At 39.2% G+C, this 16981-nt stretch overlaps 1 protein-coding gene across 2 annotated transcripts in view; it reads left to right on the forward strand.

The window, feature by feature from the left end:
* Nucleotides 1-16981, forward strand: part of snx10b (sorting nexin 10b) — a 52546-nt gene that overhangs the window by 25202 nt on the left and 10363 nt on the right. For both annotated transcript variants that reach the window (XM_060824608.1, XM_060824607.1), the window contains exons 2-5: nt 735-780; nt 6358-6444; nt 8338-8438; nt 10347-10445. In XM_060824608.1, the coding sequence (XP_060680591.1) occupies nt 751-780; nt 6358-6444; nt 8338-8438; nt 10347-10445 (317 nt within the window). In that variant the 5' untranslated portion in view covers nt 735-750. The remainder of the gene's footprint in view (nt 1-734; nt 781-6357; nt 6445-8337; nt 8439-10346; nt 10446-16981) is intronic.

A 16981-nucleotide genomic window follows, 5' to 3' on the forward strand; every position in this document is an offset into this window, starting at 1 on the left:
ATAGATAGAATTTTTTTTAATTTGCTTAGGAAGGCCCTAAGGAGCATGTAAAAAATGAGGTCTGCAGATGCTGGAGATCACAGCTGCAAATGTGTTGCTGGTCAAAGCACAGCAGGCCAGGCAGCATCTCAGGAATAGAGAATTCGACGTTTCAAGCATAAGCCCCTAAGGAGCATGTCTCCAGTTTCAACGTTGAATCCTATAAGAATCGATGCTTCACTCAGTCATGATTTTTAAGAACCTGTGTAATGACCTCCCCCCTGTAGTGGAAAAGCTGCTGTAATGTAGTCTAGATGAATATTGAAACGTTGGGTTATTTTTTAAAAGAAAAAAAATTGTTGTGTTACATAGTCATAGTCAAACAACACGGCAACACACCTTTTGGTCGAACTTGACCATGCTAACCAAGTTTCCCAAACTAAACTAGTCCCATTTGCCTGTGTTTGACCCACAAACCTCAACCCTTCCAATTAATGTACCTATCCAAATATTTTTAAAATGCTATAACGAACTATATCTGCACCTACCATTTCCTCTGATAGTTCATTCCACATAAGATCCACCCTCTATGTGGAAAAAAAAAGTTGCCCCTCTTGTCCTTTTAAATCACTCTCCTCTCAACTTAAAACTATGCCCCCTAGTTTGAAGACCCCACCTGAGAGAAAAGGCCTTTGCTATTCACCTTATCCATGATACCTGCAATTAAATTTTAGTTTTGTGTATTTCTCGTCTAGATTTCCCACCAGAGGAATGGATAAAACAATAAAGGATAAAAAAAAGGTAAGTAATGTTACCAAATTTCTTTATTTTAATGGTCTTGAAACCCTGGCAGGTTTGTGAATTCCTTGTGAACCTTCAATTGTTACACTATTGCATATATTGATATGAATTAACAGTAATCTCAATGACCATCTTGTGATCCCCAACTTAATTTGTTGTGATGGGATCTGGGTATTGCTGGCTAGACAGGCAATTATTGCCTGTCCAGAAATGCCCTCGAAGGTAGTGGTGGTGGTGAGCTGTCATCTTGATCCTCTCCTGTCCATGGTGGTAGGTACGCCCACAATGTTCGAGAAGTCCAGCATTTTGATCCAGAGACAGTGAAGGAACCATGGTCTGGTTTCAAATCAGGACAGGGTGGGCCTTGGAAATGAACTTGCTCATGTTGGTGTTCATGTATATCTGGTGAAAATGTGTTGCTGGTTAAAGCACAGCAGGTCAGGCAGCATCCAAGGAACAGGAAATTCGACATTTCGGGCCAGAGCCCTTCATCAGGAATTCCTGATGAAGGGCTCTGGCCCGAAACGTCGAATTTCCTGTTCCTTGGATGCTGCCTGACCTGCTGTGCTTTAACCAGCAACACATTTTCAGCTCTGATCTCCAGCATCTGCAGACTTCACTTTTTACGTGTATATCTGGTGCCCTATTCCTTTTTTAGATGGCAAAAGTTGTGGATTTGGAAGGTACTGATCTAGATCTTGGTGTGCAGTAGATAATTTCAAGGTTTACAGGTGGTGTAAAGCTTGGAAGAATTGCCAACTATGGAGAATGATGTAGAATTCCAAAAGGACACAGACCAGTTGGTGGAGTGGGGCAAGCGAGTGGTAGGTGGGGCTCAATGCAGTGAAATGGTGAGGTGCTGCAGTTTGGTGGGAAGAACATTGAAAGATATGGGATGCAGAATAACTTGGAGGCAGTGGCGGGGGTATGTGTGCATACATGGAGATCATTACATATGGACAAAGCAGTTAATAAAACATGCAGTACCTCTTATTAGAAAAGTAATAAGGCAGAAGATGAAATTTGAGAATAAGGTAGTATAGCATAAGAGAAGATTACAAGAATTTTTTCAGGTATTTAATAAGCGAAAGGCTTGAGTGGACATGGGTCTGCTGGAAGCTTGAGGCTGAGTTAGTTGTAATGGGCAACAAAGAAATGGTGAAGCAACTAAATAAGTACTTTGTACCAGTTTTCCCAGTGGAAGGCACCAACAGCAGACCAGAACTTCAAGAGGGTCAGAGGGATTAATTTAGGATATCTGGTCGGCGTGGTTTGTTGGACCAGTGGGTCTGTTTCCATGCTGTACATGTCTCTGACTCTATGGCAGAGATGAGTGTAGTGGCCATAAGTAGGGAGATGGTGCTGGGGTAAATGGACCAGAAAGGCTACATCCCAGAGTTGTGAAGGTGGTAGCTAAGGAGAATGCAGAGGCATTGGTGATTTTTCAGGAATTGCTGCAATCAGAGAGGGTCCAAGAGGTTTAGAAAATGGCTTATGTAACGTTCTGTTTAAGAAGGGAGCCAGGCAGAAGACAGGAACCTATAGGCTGGTTAACTAGCCTGCCCTCAGTTGATAAGATTTTAGAGTCCATTATTAAGTGTGAGATTGTGAAGAACTTGGAAGCACATGGTTAAATAGGGCAGAGTCAGCATGGCTTTGTCATGGGGAGGTCATGCTTGACAAATCTGGTAGAATTCTTTGAGGAGGTAATGAGCAGGTTGGACAAAGGAGAGCCAGTTGATGTGATCTCTTCAGATTTCCAGAAGGCCTTTGACAAGATGCTGCATAGGAAGCTGCCAAATAAAATAAGGTACCATAGTGTTGGGGCAAGGTGCTGGCATAGATGGAGAATTGGCTGACTGGAACGCAGACAGTAGGGATAAGGGGGTCTCTGTCAGGATGGCAGCTGGTGACTAGTGGATTTCCACAAGGGTTTGTGTTGGGTCCACAAATATTAATGTTATACGGTAATGATCTGGACGAAGGAACTGAGGGCATTGATTGCAGTTGACTCAAAGTTAGGTGGACAAGCAGGTAGTGTTGAGGACATGGAGAGGCTGCAGAAAGACTTGGATAGGCTGGGAGAATGGGCAAAGAAGTGGCAGATGGAATACAATGTGAAATTATGCACTTTTTTTGTAGAAAGAATAGAAGCACAGGCTATTTTCCAAATGGGGAAAGGCATAAAGGGACTCTGGAGTCCTAGTTTATGATTCTCTCAAGGTTAATGTGTAGGTTCAGCTGGCAGTTAGGAAGGAACATGCAATGTTTGCAATCCTTTCAAGAAGGCTAGAATACAAGGACAGGGATCTACTGGTAAGGCTGTATAAGGTGTTGTAAAATCAGACTGCATTTGGAAAATTGTGAGCAGTTCTGGGCCCCATATCCTAAGGAAGGATATGCTGGTGTCGGAGGGAATCCAGAGGAGGATTACAAGAATGATCCTGGACATGATTGTCCTATGAGGAGCGACTGACTTCTCTAGGTCTGTACTCAGAGTTTTGAAGAATGAGAGGGGTATCCAATTGAAACTTATGGAACACTGAGAGGTATGGATTGAGTAGACGTGGAGAAGATGTTTCCACTAGTCAGGTGACTGGAACCCAAGGGCACAGCTGCAGAGTGAAGGGACGACTCTTGAGAATTGAGATGGGGTGGGGGGGAATCTCTTCTGCCCGATGATGGTGAATCTGTGAAACTCATTGCCACAGAAAGTTGTGAAGGCCAAGTCATTAAGTGTATTTCAGTCAGAGATTGATAGGTTCTTATTTGGTAAGGGAATCAAGGGTTACAGCAAGAAGGCATGAGGCTGAGTTTGAGAAAAATATGATCGAATAGTGGTGAACTCTTGTTGGGCCGAATGGCGTAATTTTCTTCCTATCTCCTTATGGTCTTGTGGTTTTTGGGTAACGTACCAGGAAGGTATTTTGGATACTGTACAAAATTTGTTGAATTTTCTTGTCAATTTATCAATATAGTGACAATACTGTCACTTCAATACTTTGTCCTGGGTCTCTTTCAAGAGGTTTTAAAGGCAGAGGTGCCAAAGTGGTCACTGGAGCCGGACTGAGTCAATAATTTGGGAGGCCTTTAGGTTTTTAAAAACAGTTGTAACAATGGAAGGAGCAAGGTTAGTTCTCGCCAATCAGGCTTTCTAGATTTTCTTTTAGCTGTACTGGTCAGGAGCTGTTTGGGTCCCAGAGAGTTGCAGCTTCAGTAAATTCATTCCTAACTGCAACTTGCTCAGAAATGTCTCTTGAAGTTGTTTCCTCCTGGATTGAAAATGGCGATCAAGAACGCGTCTGAATTTATATTTTTGCCAACGGGTGTGTTTATGACCTGTTACTATATTAGAATAGTTAATTAGTAATATCTATTATTCAGTTAAGTTTTTCAGTGGTTACATCATTCTGAATTTGACTTTCTTTTACTTTGTATTTTAACTGTAGTGTTTAACTAAATTGTGTTTTGTTTAATGTTGAGCAGTTTGACCAGTCACGTCACATCTGGGACGTGGCACTTCACATCTTCCTTTTTAAAATAAGAAAAAGTTAAGGTCTAAGCTACTTTAATTCTTAAAACATTTTGAGGTCTGGTCTGGTCCATAGCGTTATATTTGGGATTCATTGGATTATGCTTTTACTGTGTTCACAAATATTTGATTTTGTGTTGTAGGTTGATGGTTTGGTTCATTTTATTTTCATTTCTATTATTAAAAGGTTTGTTTTGGTGTTGAAGCAAAGTTTGCAACATTATTTCAGCAAGAGACCACTTCATTAAAACCAAAACAAAATGATTGAGCTAAGTGTCTGTTTGGGATATGACTTGTCCAATAATGACAACAACATAAGGAAAGCTGTAAAACTCAAGTATACGAATTCACTATTTTTACGTTGGTAATTATCCAAAAAACTGAATAGATTGTGTACCCGAATGATGATAACTCGAGGTATTTGTAAACAAGTGGAAGCCAACATAGTTTTGGAAGAAACAAATTTTGCTCACTGAAGTCCTTGAATTGTTTTTGATAAAATCTTAAAGCAAGTGTATGTTGTAAAATCCTGCTGGGTTATTGACCTTGGGGAGATAAAGCTTTGTGTGAAAAGGCTATTGCACAAATTTAGACAGTTAAAAATCACACAAGACCAGGTTATAATCCAACAGATTATAGTCAACCACCTGACGAAGGAGCAGCTAGAGCTTTCAAATAAACCTGTTGGACTATAACCTGGTGTTGTGATTTTCTAACTTTGCCCACCCCAGTCTAATACTGGCACCTCCACATTATGGCACAAATGTAGGACTGGGCCATCATATACAAAACTTGTAGATGGATAACGAATTACGTAAAATCGAGGAAGCAACAGTTGCTGGTTAACTAATGTTTTCAGTGTTCACCTTGGAAACTGCTAGCTTGTTTTGATTAAAATTACATAAATATAATTGAAGACCTTGGGTCCTCTTGTCATCTGTCCTCTTCCTAACACTCCCTGAAGGGATAAAATAAACTAACAAACTAAATAATTCTACATATCAGTAGAAATCTAGTTTTGAGACTTTCAAGGCTCTTTGATTGCTCTTTAGCTTAGCTTGACTTGTGCGTAATTCAAGAAGTGGAAGTGATGATTTCACAAGCATGTTCATCAGATAATTGCCTAACCCCTACTGGAAATCCTTGCGTTGTTTTGAAGCAGTATTGAAATTAGTGGCAATGGATTGTTTGGGAAATACTCTTGATTGTTAGTTAAGTTCAGTCTTTTAGACCAGGTACTAGATTGCCAGTTGAGCTATACTCTACCATGAAGGTGAAGAAGAGGGAGGAATGACAGACCAGTTGTCTTTTTTTTAAAAAACCTTATTCTGAACATTATGCACTGAGCATTTTCCGTCCACGCACAGTTTTACAACATGGGAACAAACCATTCAGTCCAACTCTTTCATGCCAACTAAGTTTCTCAAACTAAACTAGTCCCACTCCCTGTGTTTGGTCTATGTTCCTCTAAGCCCTTTCTATTCACATCCCTCCTTACCTTTTCTTGAACATTTTCATTTCAATTAACCTACCAGCCAAACTATAAACTTGCTTTCAAATTTAGCCACCTTGATTTTTGGGTGACACTGGCAAAATAGCATTTTTTTTGTCCATTTCTAGTAACCATGAGAGCATTGAGGGATGAGGATGACAGGTCTTTTCTTTAAAGACAACAGTGCACTAACAAACCCTTTGGCCATTTTTGTGGTGCCAACCCTTAAAGTACTAATCAGAAAATGAATTAATCTGGGATTTAAACTCATTTCAGAATCATAACCATTAGTTCACTGTATCCTGCTCCACTTCACAAACTGAACAATGTGCCATTATTCCGTTGCCTCAAAGCTAAAACTAAAGATTACAAATGTTCTGGGAATCTGCTGACTATGATGTTGAAAGGAATTTCCGTTATGACTCAAGACATGTAATTTCTGGGATGTTGCCATATGTTCTACATTGTATGAAAGCGTTGCATACCACTATAGCTTTCATTTTACCTTGGTGTGAAGGGACCATTTCTAATTTTCTTTATTATGCCAAATCAGGAGTTCATCAGTGTGTGGGTGAGAGATCCCAGAGTCCAGAAAGAAGATTCATGGCACTCTTACGTAGATTATGAAATTTGTGTTCATGTAAGTACATTACTTATAAGTGTACATTTCTGGAAATAACACATTTTAGGAAGAGTTTGGCTAAAACATAAATGTCAATTCAAAAATTTAACTCGTGGTTAAATATTATGATTGCTGCAACTTGCTATTTCTGTCTAAGAGTGCATTTACTTAAGGTCGAAGCGTGGCAATTTAAAATTGCTATTCTGACCTCCAAACACATCAAAACGACATTTGAGACCACAACTGTGAATTTGCTAATTTATGTTTTTTTTAATATAAAAATGTCTCAAATTATCCATTTGGCCTGCTTGAATGTTTTAGAGATTTGTTTTTCAATTATTTTGGATCTTGAGATAATGAATGGGCCTGCCCCTTTTTGTACCTTCTGAAACATTAGCTACTTAGGAAGGTCTTCGTCCGTACATTTAGTCTCTCAGATCCTTCTTGAGTCTGTGCGCTAATGACATTAAAATAGCGCTTTCCGAGCAACTAATGTTAATTTCTTGAATGTTGTCACAATATACTTCATTTTTTCACTTGGTTTACATTTTAAACACTTCCTTAGCTTTCTGTATGAACCCATTTCCAAAATAATCTGCCTCAATATGTGTCATTAATCTTCTTCATGTCATTGTATGCTTAGTAATATTCACTTTGAAATCAGAAACATTTATCTTTAGTCGAGAAAGAGCAGTTCGACAAGGTGCATTTCATAATGCACTTTACACATTAGCAGTTTATTCTTGGGATCTCCACTTGTTTAATGTGCTGTGTATTTATATTTTAGTTTTTATGTTGACTGCAAAGGAAATGTATGCAAAGGCTTGAGCTTTTCAGAAAAGCAAGAGTTCAAAACCTTTATTATTAATTTGAAGTTTGTGCCCACTCTTTTTTTTTTCTGTGGCTTCTGATGCTACACTGCATTTCCAGTACTTTACAAACTGGTCAAGGAGAAGGGAAAAAAAAACTCTCTTCAGGCTTAGACTTCAAAACACACTTATTAATCATTGATATTAGTATTAATCATTGACAAATCAGGCTCTGACTTATACTTTTATTAGGTAAAAACTAATCAATCTTTGTGTGTTCATGTCCATATTGTTGTCATACATACCTGGTGCAGAATTCCAGATTTGAGAACTTTTTTTTTCTCTTGCTGTGCCCACGCTATCCATTTCTACTCTGTGATGTAGCTCCTTGTCATCATCACAAGGTTGCTGTCACGTCTCAACACCCTTGGACAACATCCATAAGCAATGTTCTCCTCTTTTAAGGTAAATTAAATTGTTTTCTCTTGGTGTCAGGTATATATTATTTCTAAACCAATATATCATACATAATATTATTAGGCATGTATAAACCTAGTGGTATAAAATTATTCTGTTTCAATGATCAAGATACCAATCCTGTCAATATTTCAACTAATGGATGAATTGCCCAAGGAGTGATGGTCACAGTCATGCAGTGGGTGTTTGGGCTATAATTGGAGGAGTGTTGTCACTGTGTTTGTTTGGCTGTCAGTTTCAAAGCAATAGATTTTGATCCCTCTAACTTTTTTTCCTGGGTGACTATTTAGCTAAGTAAATTGGAACCTTCCAAAGTCTCTGGTTCTGGTTCTACTTCAAAGTTAGGCATTGTGAACTTTTTTTGGAAAACTTCAGTTGCAGGGCAATCGTCCATTGGAAGGTGAAATTTTCTGAACAATTATTGCATAGTCAGTGTGTCAAGACCTTTTAACAGGTCCAATAGTGTCCAATTTTCAGGGCATGTCAAGTCTCTGATTATCTGGAGACCAGAAGGTCTCAATCTTCCACAATTTTTCTGTCTTTTATATTGTGGAAAATCTTAGTGAAAGTGGAAAACTTAACTTCACTGCTTGATGTAACTGGCTTCAAATTTTGTTTCTTACAGACTAATAGTATGTGTTTTACAAAGAAGACTTCCTGCGTTCGAAGACGCTACAGAGAATTTGCTTGGCTTAGGCAGCGACTTCAAGACAATGCTGTATTGATGTAAGATTTTGGTTTTGTTTTTATTTTTAAAAACCAGCCTGTTTTCGACCTCTGGGCAGAAGAAAGCTTGTCAACATTTCAGTACCACCTTTAGTTGAATATTCCATTGTAACTTGCATATTTTCTCTCTCTTGAAAAATGTCTAGTTATTGATGAACCTTTGGCATTTTGACTGTTACTAGAAACGTGCAGGGTAAAACACGAGAATGTTTTGCAGTGTGTGTAATACAGAAACAAGTCATTTGGTTTATGTTGCAAATGATCCTCATTCCATTTTGTTTCAGTGAATGCTTGGTTTCTTTCTCCCTTGTCTTTATCCCATTTCCTGCTATTTCAACTCCTCCATAGTGAAGTCCACACTTCTGACTATCTGCGTAAAATGGTTTTTCCTGCATTTGCCATTGGATTGATCAGCGACTACTTATTTATGGCTTTTTACTGCACCTACTAAAAGTTAAGATTGCCAAGCTAGTTACGAATACCTTTTATTTAATGATGGAAAATCTTAAGGACTTTTAGTCACATTTTCATCTTGGTCAATTACTCAATGTTAATTTTACACTGTTTCATATTGTTAGCTTGGTTAACTTGCACTGTAATGAAATTAAATCTTGCATTGCTGGAATAGAAATATTTTGTTTGAACCCAGAGAAGGAGAAAGCAAAAGTAGCTGGGATGCTCTTGCTATACTTAACAGAGAAAGTGAACAATTTTCAAAGATATTTCTGAAACTCCGTGTGTGTCCTCGGGCATATCAAATGCAAAGATTGCCCAGGTTTGGAAATAAGTTGTGAGCAGTCTCCTAACCTGAGTAATTTCAGCATTTTTTTTTTGTTTCAGATTTCTACAGTATTTACCTGTTTTAGTGATAGGAAAAAATTAAGAATGCCACACACTGTGGGGTGTACTAAGATTTTCTTGACTTGTGTTCAAATGCATCAGCACTTTCAAATGAACCCTGTAGGGTAAGTCTGCTGTGATGCATGAGTGATTCAAAACTGCTTAATATTTGTAGTACTAGGATTTAAAGTCACCACCTTTGTTTGCTGCTTTGGAAAAAGGTGACGTGTGGTTAGCACTGAGGCTTCACAGTGCCAGGAACCATCTTTGATTCCAGCCTTGAGTGACTCTGTGTGGAGTTTGCACCACCACCTTATCTGTATGGGTTTCCTCCCACAGTTCAAAGATGTGCAGGTTAGGTGGAATGGTGTGCTAAATTGCCCCACGACATTCAGGGATGTGTAGGTTGGGTGGATTAAGTGTGAGGTTTACAGGGATAGGGTGGGGGATTGGGGTGGAATGCTCTTTGGAGGGGTGGTGTGGCCTTCAGGAGCTGGTTGGTCTCTTTCCACACTAGGTATTGTGTGACTCAAAACGCCAAATGCAAGTCTGTCACCATCATGTATACATACATAGCAGATGTGGATGCTTGATGGATATTAGATTTCATCTATTTTTTTCCATTTTACTCTGCATGCCTGAACTAGCAAGACCAGTTCCCAATGTTGTACTGCAGATATTGATGGATGCGAGGGAGGGTTCTGAGTTTTACTCAGTGCACTGCACCTTGCACATATCCACTGAGCCATCAGGCATAATTATTGGGGTTAGCGCTGCTAATGCATGAGACATGTGTGCTGCAATATCAATTTTTATTGTAATGTTTCAGTTGGTTGATTAAATAGTGTAAGATATTTTTGTCATCAGTTCTGATAGCTGTGCCCTGGTTGCATAACAGGGCTTTGTTCATTCGGCGGCTTTTACGGGAAGTTTGCTAATTCATTTGAGACTCACGGACATAATGTGCCCAGATTATTATTGTTGTTCTGCAATTATTGAAACATTTTGCAACTAAATGTGGATGGCCAGCTGATCTGGTTCAGAGTTTGTTGTTATTCTCTTTTGCAGAAGTCTGCCAGAGTTGCCTCCAAAGAGCCCTTTCTTCAGTGCCAGTAATGTCCAACATGTTGAGCAACGCTGTCAAGGCCTTCAAGAATTTTTAGAGAAGTAAGTATCGGCTACACTAACTTTTGTTCATAGTTTAGCATTGCACTGAGTTTAATTGTTTCTCATACATGGCATGAACAGAAACTTTTTGAGGTAATCCGTTTTTATATAGTATTTCCATTTGGAGAGAACTGAAACACTTACCTTTGTCAGCATGTCAGGTAAACTTTCAGTATTATTACAATTCTTTTGTGGGAATGTACATTGCTGGGAAAGTTAGCATTTATTACCCACCCCATTTTGCCCTTGAGAAAGTGGTGAGCGGCTTTCTCGCACTGCTGCAGAGTATGAGGTTAGGTACATGCACCAATGTATTGCGTAAGGAGTTCCAGGATTCGAAGTCTGGTATATTGTTCAAAGTCAGAACAGTGCGTGCCACGATGGGGAAGTTGTAGTGATTGCAGCTGTGACGGATTCACAATAATATTTGTCAACGTTGGTATGAATGACACACCAGACAAAGATGTGGTTATTCAACCAAAACTAAGGTAGAAAATGAACAAGAATGGCCTCAAATACTAATCTCTAGATTACACTTAGTACAATATGCAAGTGAGCATAGGTACAGGAGGATAAAACGGATGAATGTGCGGCTAGAAAGCTCGGACTGGATGACAAAAGAGCTAGAGAGTAGGATGTAGAATAAATGGTCGGCTGTAATCAGAATATAGAAGGATTAGAGGAGAAGTGAAAAAGTAAATACAAAATGCAAAGAAGGCATGAAAAAGAGATACCAGCTAATGTAAGAGGAATGCTCAAAGTCTTCTGTTTGGCACATAGTTATTAAAAGGGTGGTAAAAAGAGGAATTGGGCCAAAAAGGGAGATTTACATATGGAGACAGAGGGTACAGCTGAGCTGCTGTGTGAATACTTTGTACCTTTACTACCAAGGTCCAGGCTGTCACTAGGCTGTAGTGAAATGGGAAGTAATTCAGACAATAAAGTGATTTATAACTTATCAGAAAGGGAGTATTGAATAGACTGTAAATTAGGTCTTAAATATAGACACTATGATCAGGTTTGACTGAAAATATATATGAATAAATAAATATTTAAAAAATCATTATGCTTGTAATATTGAAAAGTCAACATGAAGTGTTACGTATGCTGAATGAGCTGCCTGAGGAAGTGGTGGAGGCTGGCACAATTGCCACATTTAAAAGGCATCTGGATGGGTATATGAATAGGAAGGGCTTGGAGGGATATGGGCCAAGTTCTAGCAGGTGGGACTAGGTTGGGTTGGGATATCTGGTCGGCATGGACAAATTGGTCAGAAGGATCTGTTTCCATGTTGTACATCTGTGACTCTATGACCAGGTACCAGGCTGGATGTAATGCATTAAAGGACAATCTGAGAAATGAGTGGAAATTGCAGAAACACTAGTCACAGGTTTTTGGTCTTCCTTAGGATCGGACGGTGGTGCCAGAGGACTGCAGAGTTGAGAAATTGTTCAAAAAGGACTGTAAAAACAAGCTCAGCAACTATAGGCTGATCAGTTTTTAATTTCAGTGGTGAGGAAACTTCTAGACACAATAATTTAGGGCAAAAATCACTAGTCTCATGGACAAATGTGAGTTGAGTAAAGAAAGCCAGCATGGATTTATTCAGGAAAGTAATGTTTAAACTAACGTTTTTAGAGGAAAATTAGAGAGTTGATGAGAGAAATACTGTTTATGTAGTGTATATGGACTTCCAAAAAGCATTTCATACAGTGACACACAATAGACTTAGAAGAAACATTATAGCTCATGGAATAAATGGATGAATAGTAGCATAGATATGGAATTAGCGGAGTTACAGGAAGTGGCATGATAGGTAATGTACTTCAGGCTGGAAGAGTATTTGTGGTAGACATCCAGTAAGGGTCAGTATTGGACCTTGGTTTTTCCTGATGTATATTAATAATCCAGACCTTTGTGCACGGGGCACAATTTCAAAGTTTTCAGACAATACAGAATTTGGAAGCATTGTGACTTGTCACGAAGGTAGTGTGGAACCTCAAAAGAACAAAGGCAATTTGGCAGAACGGTGGATAGGTGGTAGATGGAGTTCAATGTAAAGAAGTGTCAACTTTTTTGGTAGAAAGAAGATGGAGAGACAATAAAAACTGATGGTGGCATGGTGGCTCAGTGGTTAGCACTGCTGCCTCACAGCGTCAGGGACCTAGGTTCGATTCCAGCCTTGGGCGACTGTCTGTGTGGAGTTTACACATTCTCCCTGTGTCTGTGTGGGTTTCCTCCCACAATCCAAAGATGTGCAAGTCAGGTGAATTGGCCATGTTATATTGCCCATAGTGATAGGTGCATTAGTCCGAAGGAAATGGGTCTGGGTGGGTTACTCTTTGGAGGGTCGGTGTGGACTTGTTGGGCTGAAGGCCCTGTTTCCACACTGTAGGGAATGTAATTTAATCTAGTCTGGAAGGTACAATTCTAAAGGAGTGATAGTGGTACAGGTGCAGAAAGACATGGGTGTATACGTATGTAAGCCATTCAAAGTGGCAAGACTGGTTTAATGTGCAACTAATATAGCATACACTATCCTAAACTTTAATGGGGGAATACAGTACAAGAGCAGGTGGTTATGTTGAAACTTAAACACTTCCTTGGTCTCAGCTGAAGTCTGGATGTTGCACTTTGGGAAAGATGGAAAAAGAATTGGAGAATTACAGGAAATCATGCATGGGAATAAAAAACTTCACTGATCTATTTTCATAACTGAAGTTAGGACTCCCTCCTTTTTGAAAAAGCGAAGGTCTGATAGAGGTATTCAAATCATGAGTAAATTGGATAGAGTAGATATGGAAAAACTGAAAATTCTTCTGATAAATGGGCTGTTCAGCCTGCTTGATGAGATCATTGTTAGTAAACTTGAAGATCCTCTTTAGCTGTCACTGGATTGAAATGAAGCCTGAAATAGGGTCACCGAAGTCGGGAGGCTTTTCTGAGGACCTCGCATCACCATCAATGGCGAACGCTGTCACTTTGGTTCTAACTGGGGAATCCTGAAATAAAGACGACAGAAATTAAAACCAATATTTTAAAGGAGTAATCTTAAAAATGTAAGCCTGACACACGTTGAGAGAGTCGATAGTTAGTCTTTTGCATTTGCCTTCGGTATGTTCAGCACTTATAGTGAGCTATATTTAAAACAAATAGTTCTGAATGTCCTGAGACAATTACACTGGACACTGTCTCAAAGCCTGTGTCTTTTATTTAATGGCTACTGCCATCTTGTGGTTACAGTTCTGTACTGCAGCAAATTTGTAGATGTAGCTCCGGCTTACTGCTAAGAATTGTTTAGGCTAGTAATTCCTTCAGAATAAATTGCCCCATCCCCCCTGCTTTCTACAATAGAGGAGATGGGGTAAGTGTAAAACCTTCAAACATTTGATTCATGCATGTGGTAACTTCCAAGTTTTTTGACTGTAACCTTAATGTTACGATGTGGATCGTTCTTGTTTTATGAATGCAAGGTCACATTTCATTTCTTTTTTTGCCTGCTAGCAGATCCTTGCTAATATTGTATGGTAAATGTCTTCCAATAAGACTAAAAGCAAACACTGGCCGTTATAGTTTGAATGTTCAGCTAACGGCACACCAAATCCCAAGTGCCAGATACTGCTGATGGAAGCTTTTTTTTCTTTTTTTTTTGGTCTGAGCTTCAAGTTGAAAATTTTTCATTCCCACTACCTTTGTCAAAAGGTATTTCCTTGGTGTTCACAGGACGTGAGCATTGCTAAGTACACTAGCACATTTTGCTTATCCCTAATTGGCCTTCAGAAGGCAGTGAGGAGCTGCTGCTTTAAACTGGTTTAGACTCCAGGAAAATGATACACCATTGTGCTGTTGAGAAGAAAGTTCCAGGATTTTCACCTAGTCACAATGACAGGTGGTGATACAAAGAACAGGGAGTGAAAGCATAAATAAAAAAAAAATACTATTCTAAATAGTGTGCAAGCACAGAGGGACCTGGATGTATATCCATGTAAGTCATTAGTGGTGACAGGACAGGTAAAGCATGCAGCACTTGAGATTTCATAAATAGAATACAAGACCAGGGAAGTCACAATGGACTTGTATAAGACATTTGACTACATTTCATTTGGAGGAATGTGTACTGTTCTGAACACCACACTGTGGAGATAGTGTGAATGCTTGAGTGAGCATGTAAAAGCTTTTATTGAATGGTGTTCCGGGTGAGACACCTTTTTTGGTTATGAAAAATCAAAAGTTACAAGTTTTGATTAGATTAGAGTAGATTACTTACAGTGTGGAAACAGGCCCTTCGGCCCAACAAGTCCACACCGACCCGCCGAAGCGCAACCCACCCATACCCCTACATTTACCCCTTACCTAACACTATGGGCAATTTAGCATGGCCAATTCACCTGACCCGCACATCTTTGGACTGTGGGAGGAAACCGGAGCACCCGGAGGAAACCCACGCAGACACGGGGAGAATGTGCAAACTCCTTGCTTTTGCTTGGAGAGAAGATTCAGAGGGGATTTCGTTGAAGCTTTCATAATTGAGGGATCTGGACAGAGTGGAATGGATTGAGAACCAGAAAGCGCAGTTTTAAAGTGATTTGCAAAAGATGTTAACGTGAGATGAGAAAACAAACTTCAATCAGAGGAGTTGTGGTATGGAATGCACTGCTTGGAAGTATGATCAGGACAGGTTGAATTGAGGTCTTCAAGAGACCATTAGGTGCTCTTTTCTGTAGATAATGTGTAGGTTTATGAGGGAAAGGCAGGAGATTGGCCTTTTGTAACAGATACAGTGGGCTGAATGGCCTCCTTTTTCATTGTGACAATTTTGTGAAGTTAGAATAGTGTGTACCTTGAAGGAGAGCTTAAGGGGATGGTACTCCCACTCACCAGTGTAGGGCTATTTTAGAATAAAATAGAATCCCCACAGTGTGGAAACTGGCCATTTGGCCCAATGAGTCCATGCTAAACCTCCAAAGATTATCCCACCCAGACCCCATCTCCCTACCGTATCCCTGTAACTCTGCATTTCCCATGGCTAATGTACCTAACCTACACATCCCTGAACACTATGGGTAATTTAGCATAGTCCATCCACCTAACTTGCATATCTGACCAAAAGATTTGTCTCAAATTTACACTCAAATTGTCAGTGGTACTTTTTATGACAGCAACCACGTTGTGCCTTTTTTTTTCCTTAATGGTCTTGTGGTGGAGTGGGGGTCTCTTAATCTAATAAACAACAAATGCACAATCTAAAAATAGATGTATGATGAAGGTAATGCAATCCTTGGTTCTCACATGCAGTGGTAATAATGCATGTGATTGGAACTTCACACCACTACAATGTGTTAATTTTAATAGTGATTTCTTTCAAGTCAGTTAAAGTCTTGGTTTACAAAAGGGTAGAAAATTTGAGCAATAAAATTAAGTAACATTTCAATTTGCAAAGCCTGATTTTATGTCCGTAGAATCTAATTCAGAATGTGTTTTTGGCGAATTGTCATTGCTAACTGGTTTGTTTGACACTTAATGTAACTGATCTTGATTCTTAAATTTATACAGATTTAGCCTTGCATGATTGTCTGTCTGATTTTAAACATTTTGCTGTTCGTAGTATGGCTCACACATTATAAAAACTATAATTCCATCTCCAGTATGAACAAACAGTAGCAAACAGGGCTCATTGTGAATTGGATTTGAGTCAGTCAGGCTTTGGACGACACCCAAGCAGTGGTGACATCTCCATATTTTTTCTTAATATAATTTTGATTTTGCGCATGGAAAATGCAGTCCATGTTAATTAAAGCAGTACTACTATCATTGTGTGGCAGTCACTGCCCTAGGTTTGAGACTGGCTGAGCTAGCGTGGAATTGAATGTATGCTAGACCTATCCAGAATGATGGGTATATTTCAAACATAGTGGGTGTCAATGATAAACATTCATTTGTAAACATTTGTCAAGCTTTGTGCAATTGTTCAAAAGCTGCTTTTTAAAAATAAAATAAATACCTGTGCCCTATTGTTTGGCAAGTGATTCTTGCTAGTGCCATGTTTGTCAAGGAGTGTAGTGTGTTATGCCTGACTGCACACACTGTCTGTCTTTGACTTGAATGAAAGTACTGCAGCACCAATAAGATATAGATCTCTCCATCTCCAGATGGTGCACTGAATAGATTATAGCTAGAAAATCTCCTGGCTGGTATTTCAAAACAAATTGCAGCCTCTTAGTTTGAATAATGATTCAATATTGGATCTCATTCCTGGAAGTTACAAGAGCAACCTTTTCACTGGATGATTCAATTTAGTTTCTGGTTTATTCCTCATTTTATTGGACTGCATTTTAGATCTTTTGTATTCATTTCAGCTGAGTTTTCTTAACTGTAGATTTCTCAAGGTAAATAATGTTGAGATGCAAATCAAATGAGATTAGTGCTAAACATTCAGCTGACAGTTTGGGACAGTTACTAATCAATTTACATCCTGTTATCAAGTAATCGTATTCGCTATGATGACTGACACTGTTCTACAATTTTGTTGGTTAATG

The sequence above is a fragment of the Hemiscyllium ocellatum genome, chromosome 5 (assembly GCF_020745735.1).
Source record: "Hemiscyllium ocellatum isolate sHemOce1 chromosome 5, sHemOce1.pat.X.cur, whole genome shotgun sequence".
NCBI classification, from domain to species: Eukaryota; Metazoa; Chordata; class Chondrichthyes; order Orectolobiformes; family Hemiscylliidae; genus Hemiscyllium; species Hemiscyllium ocellatum.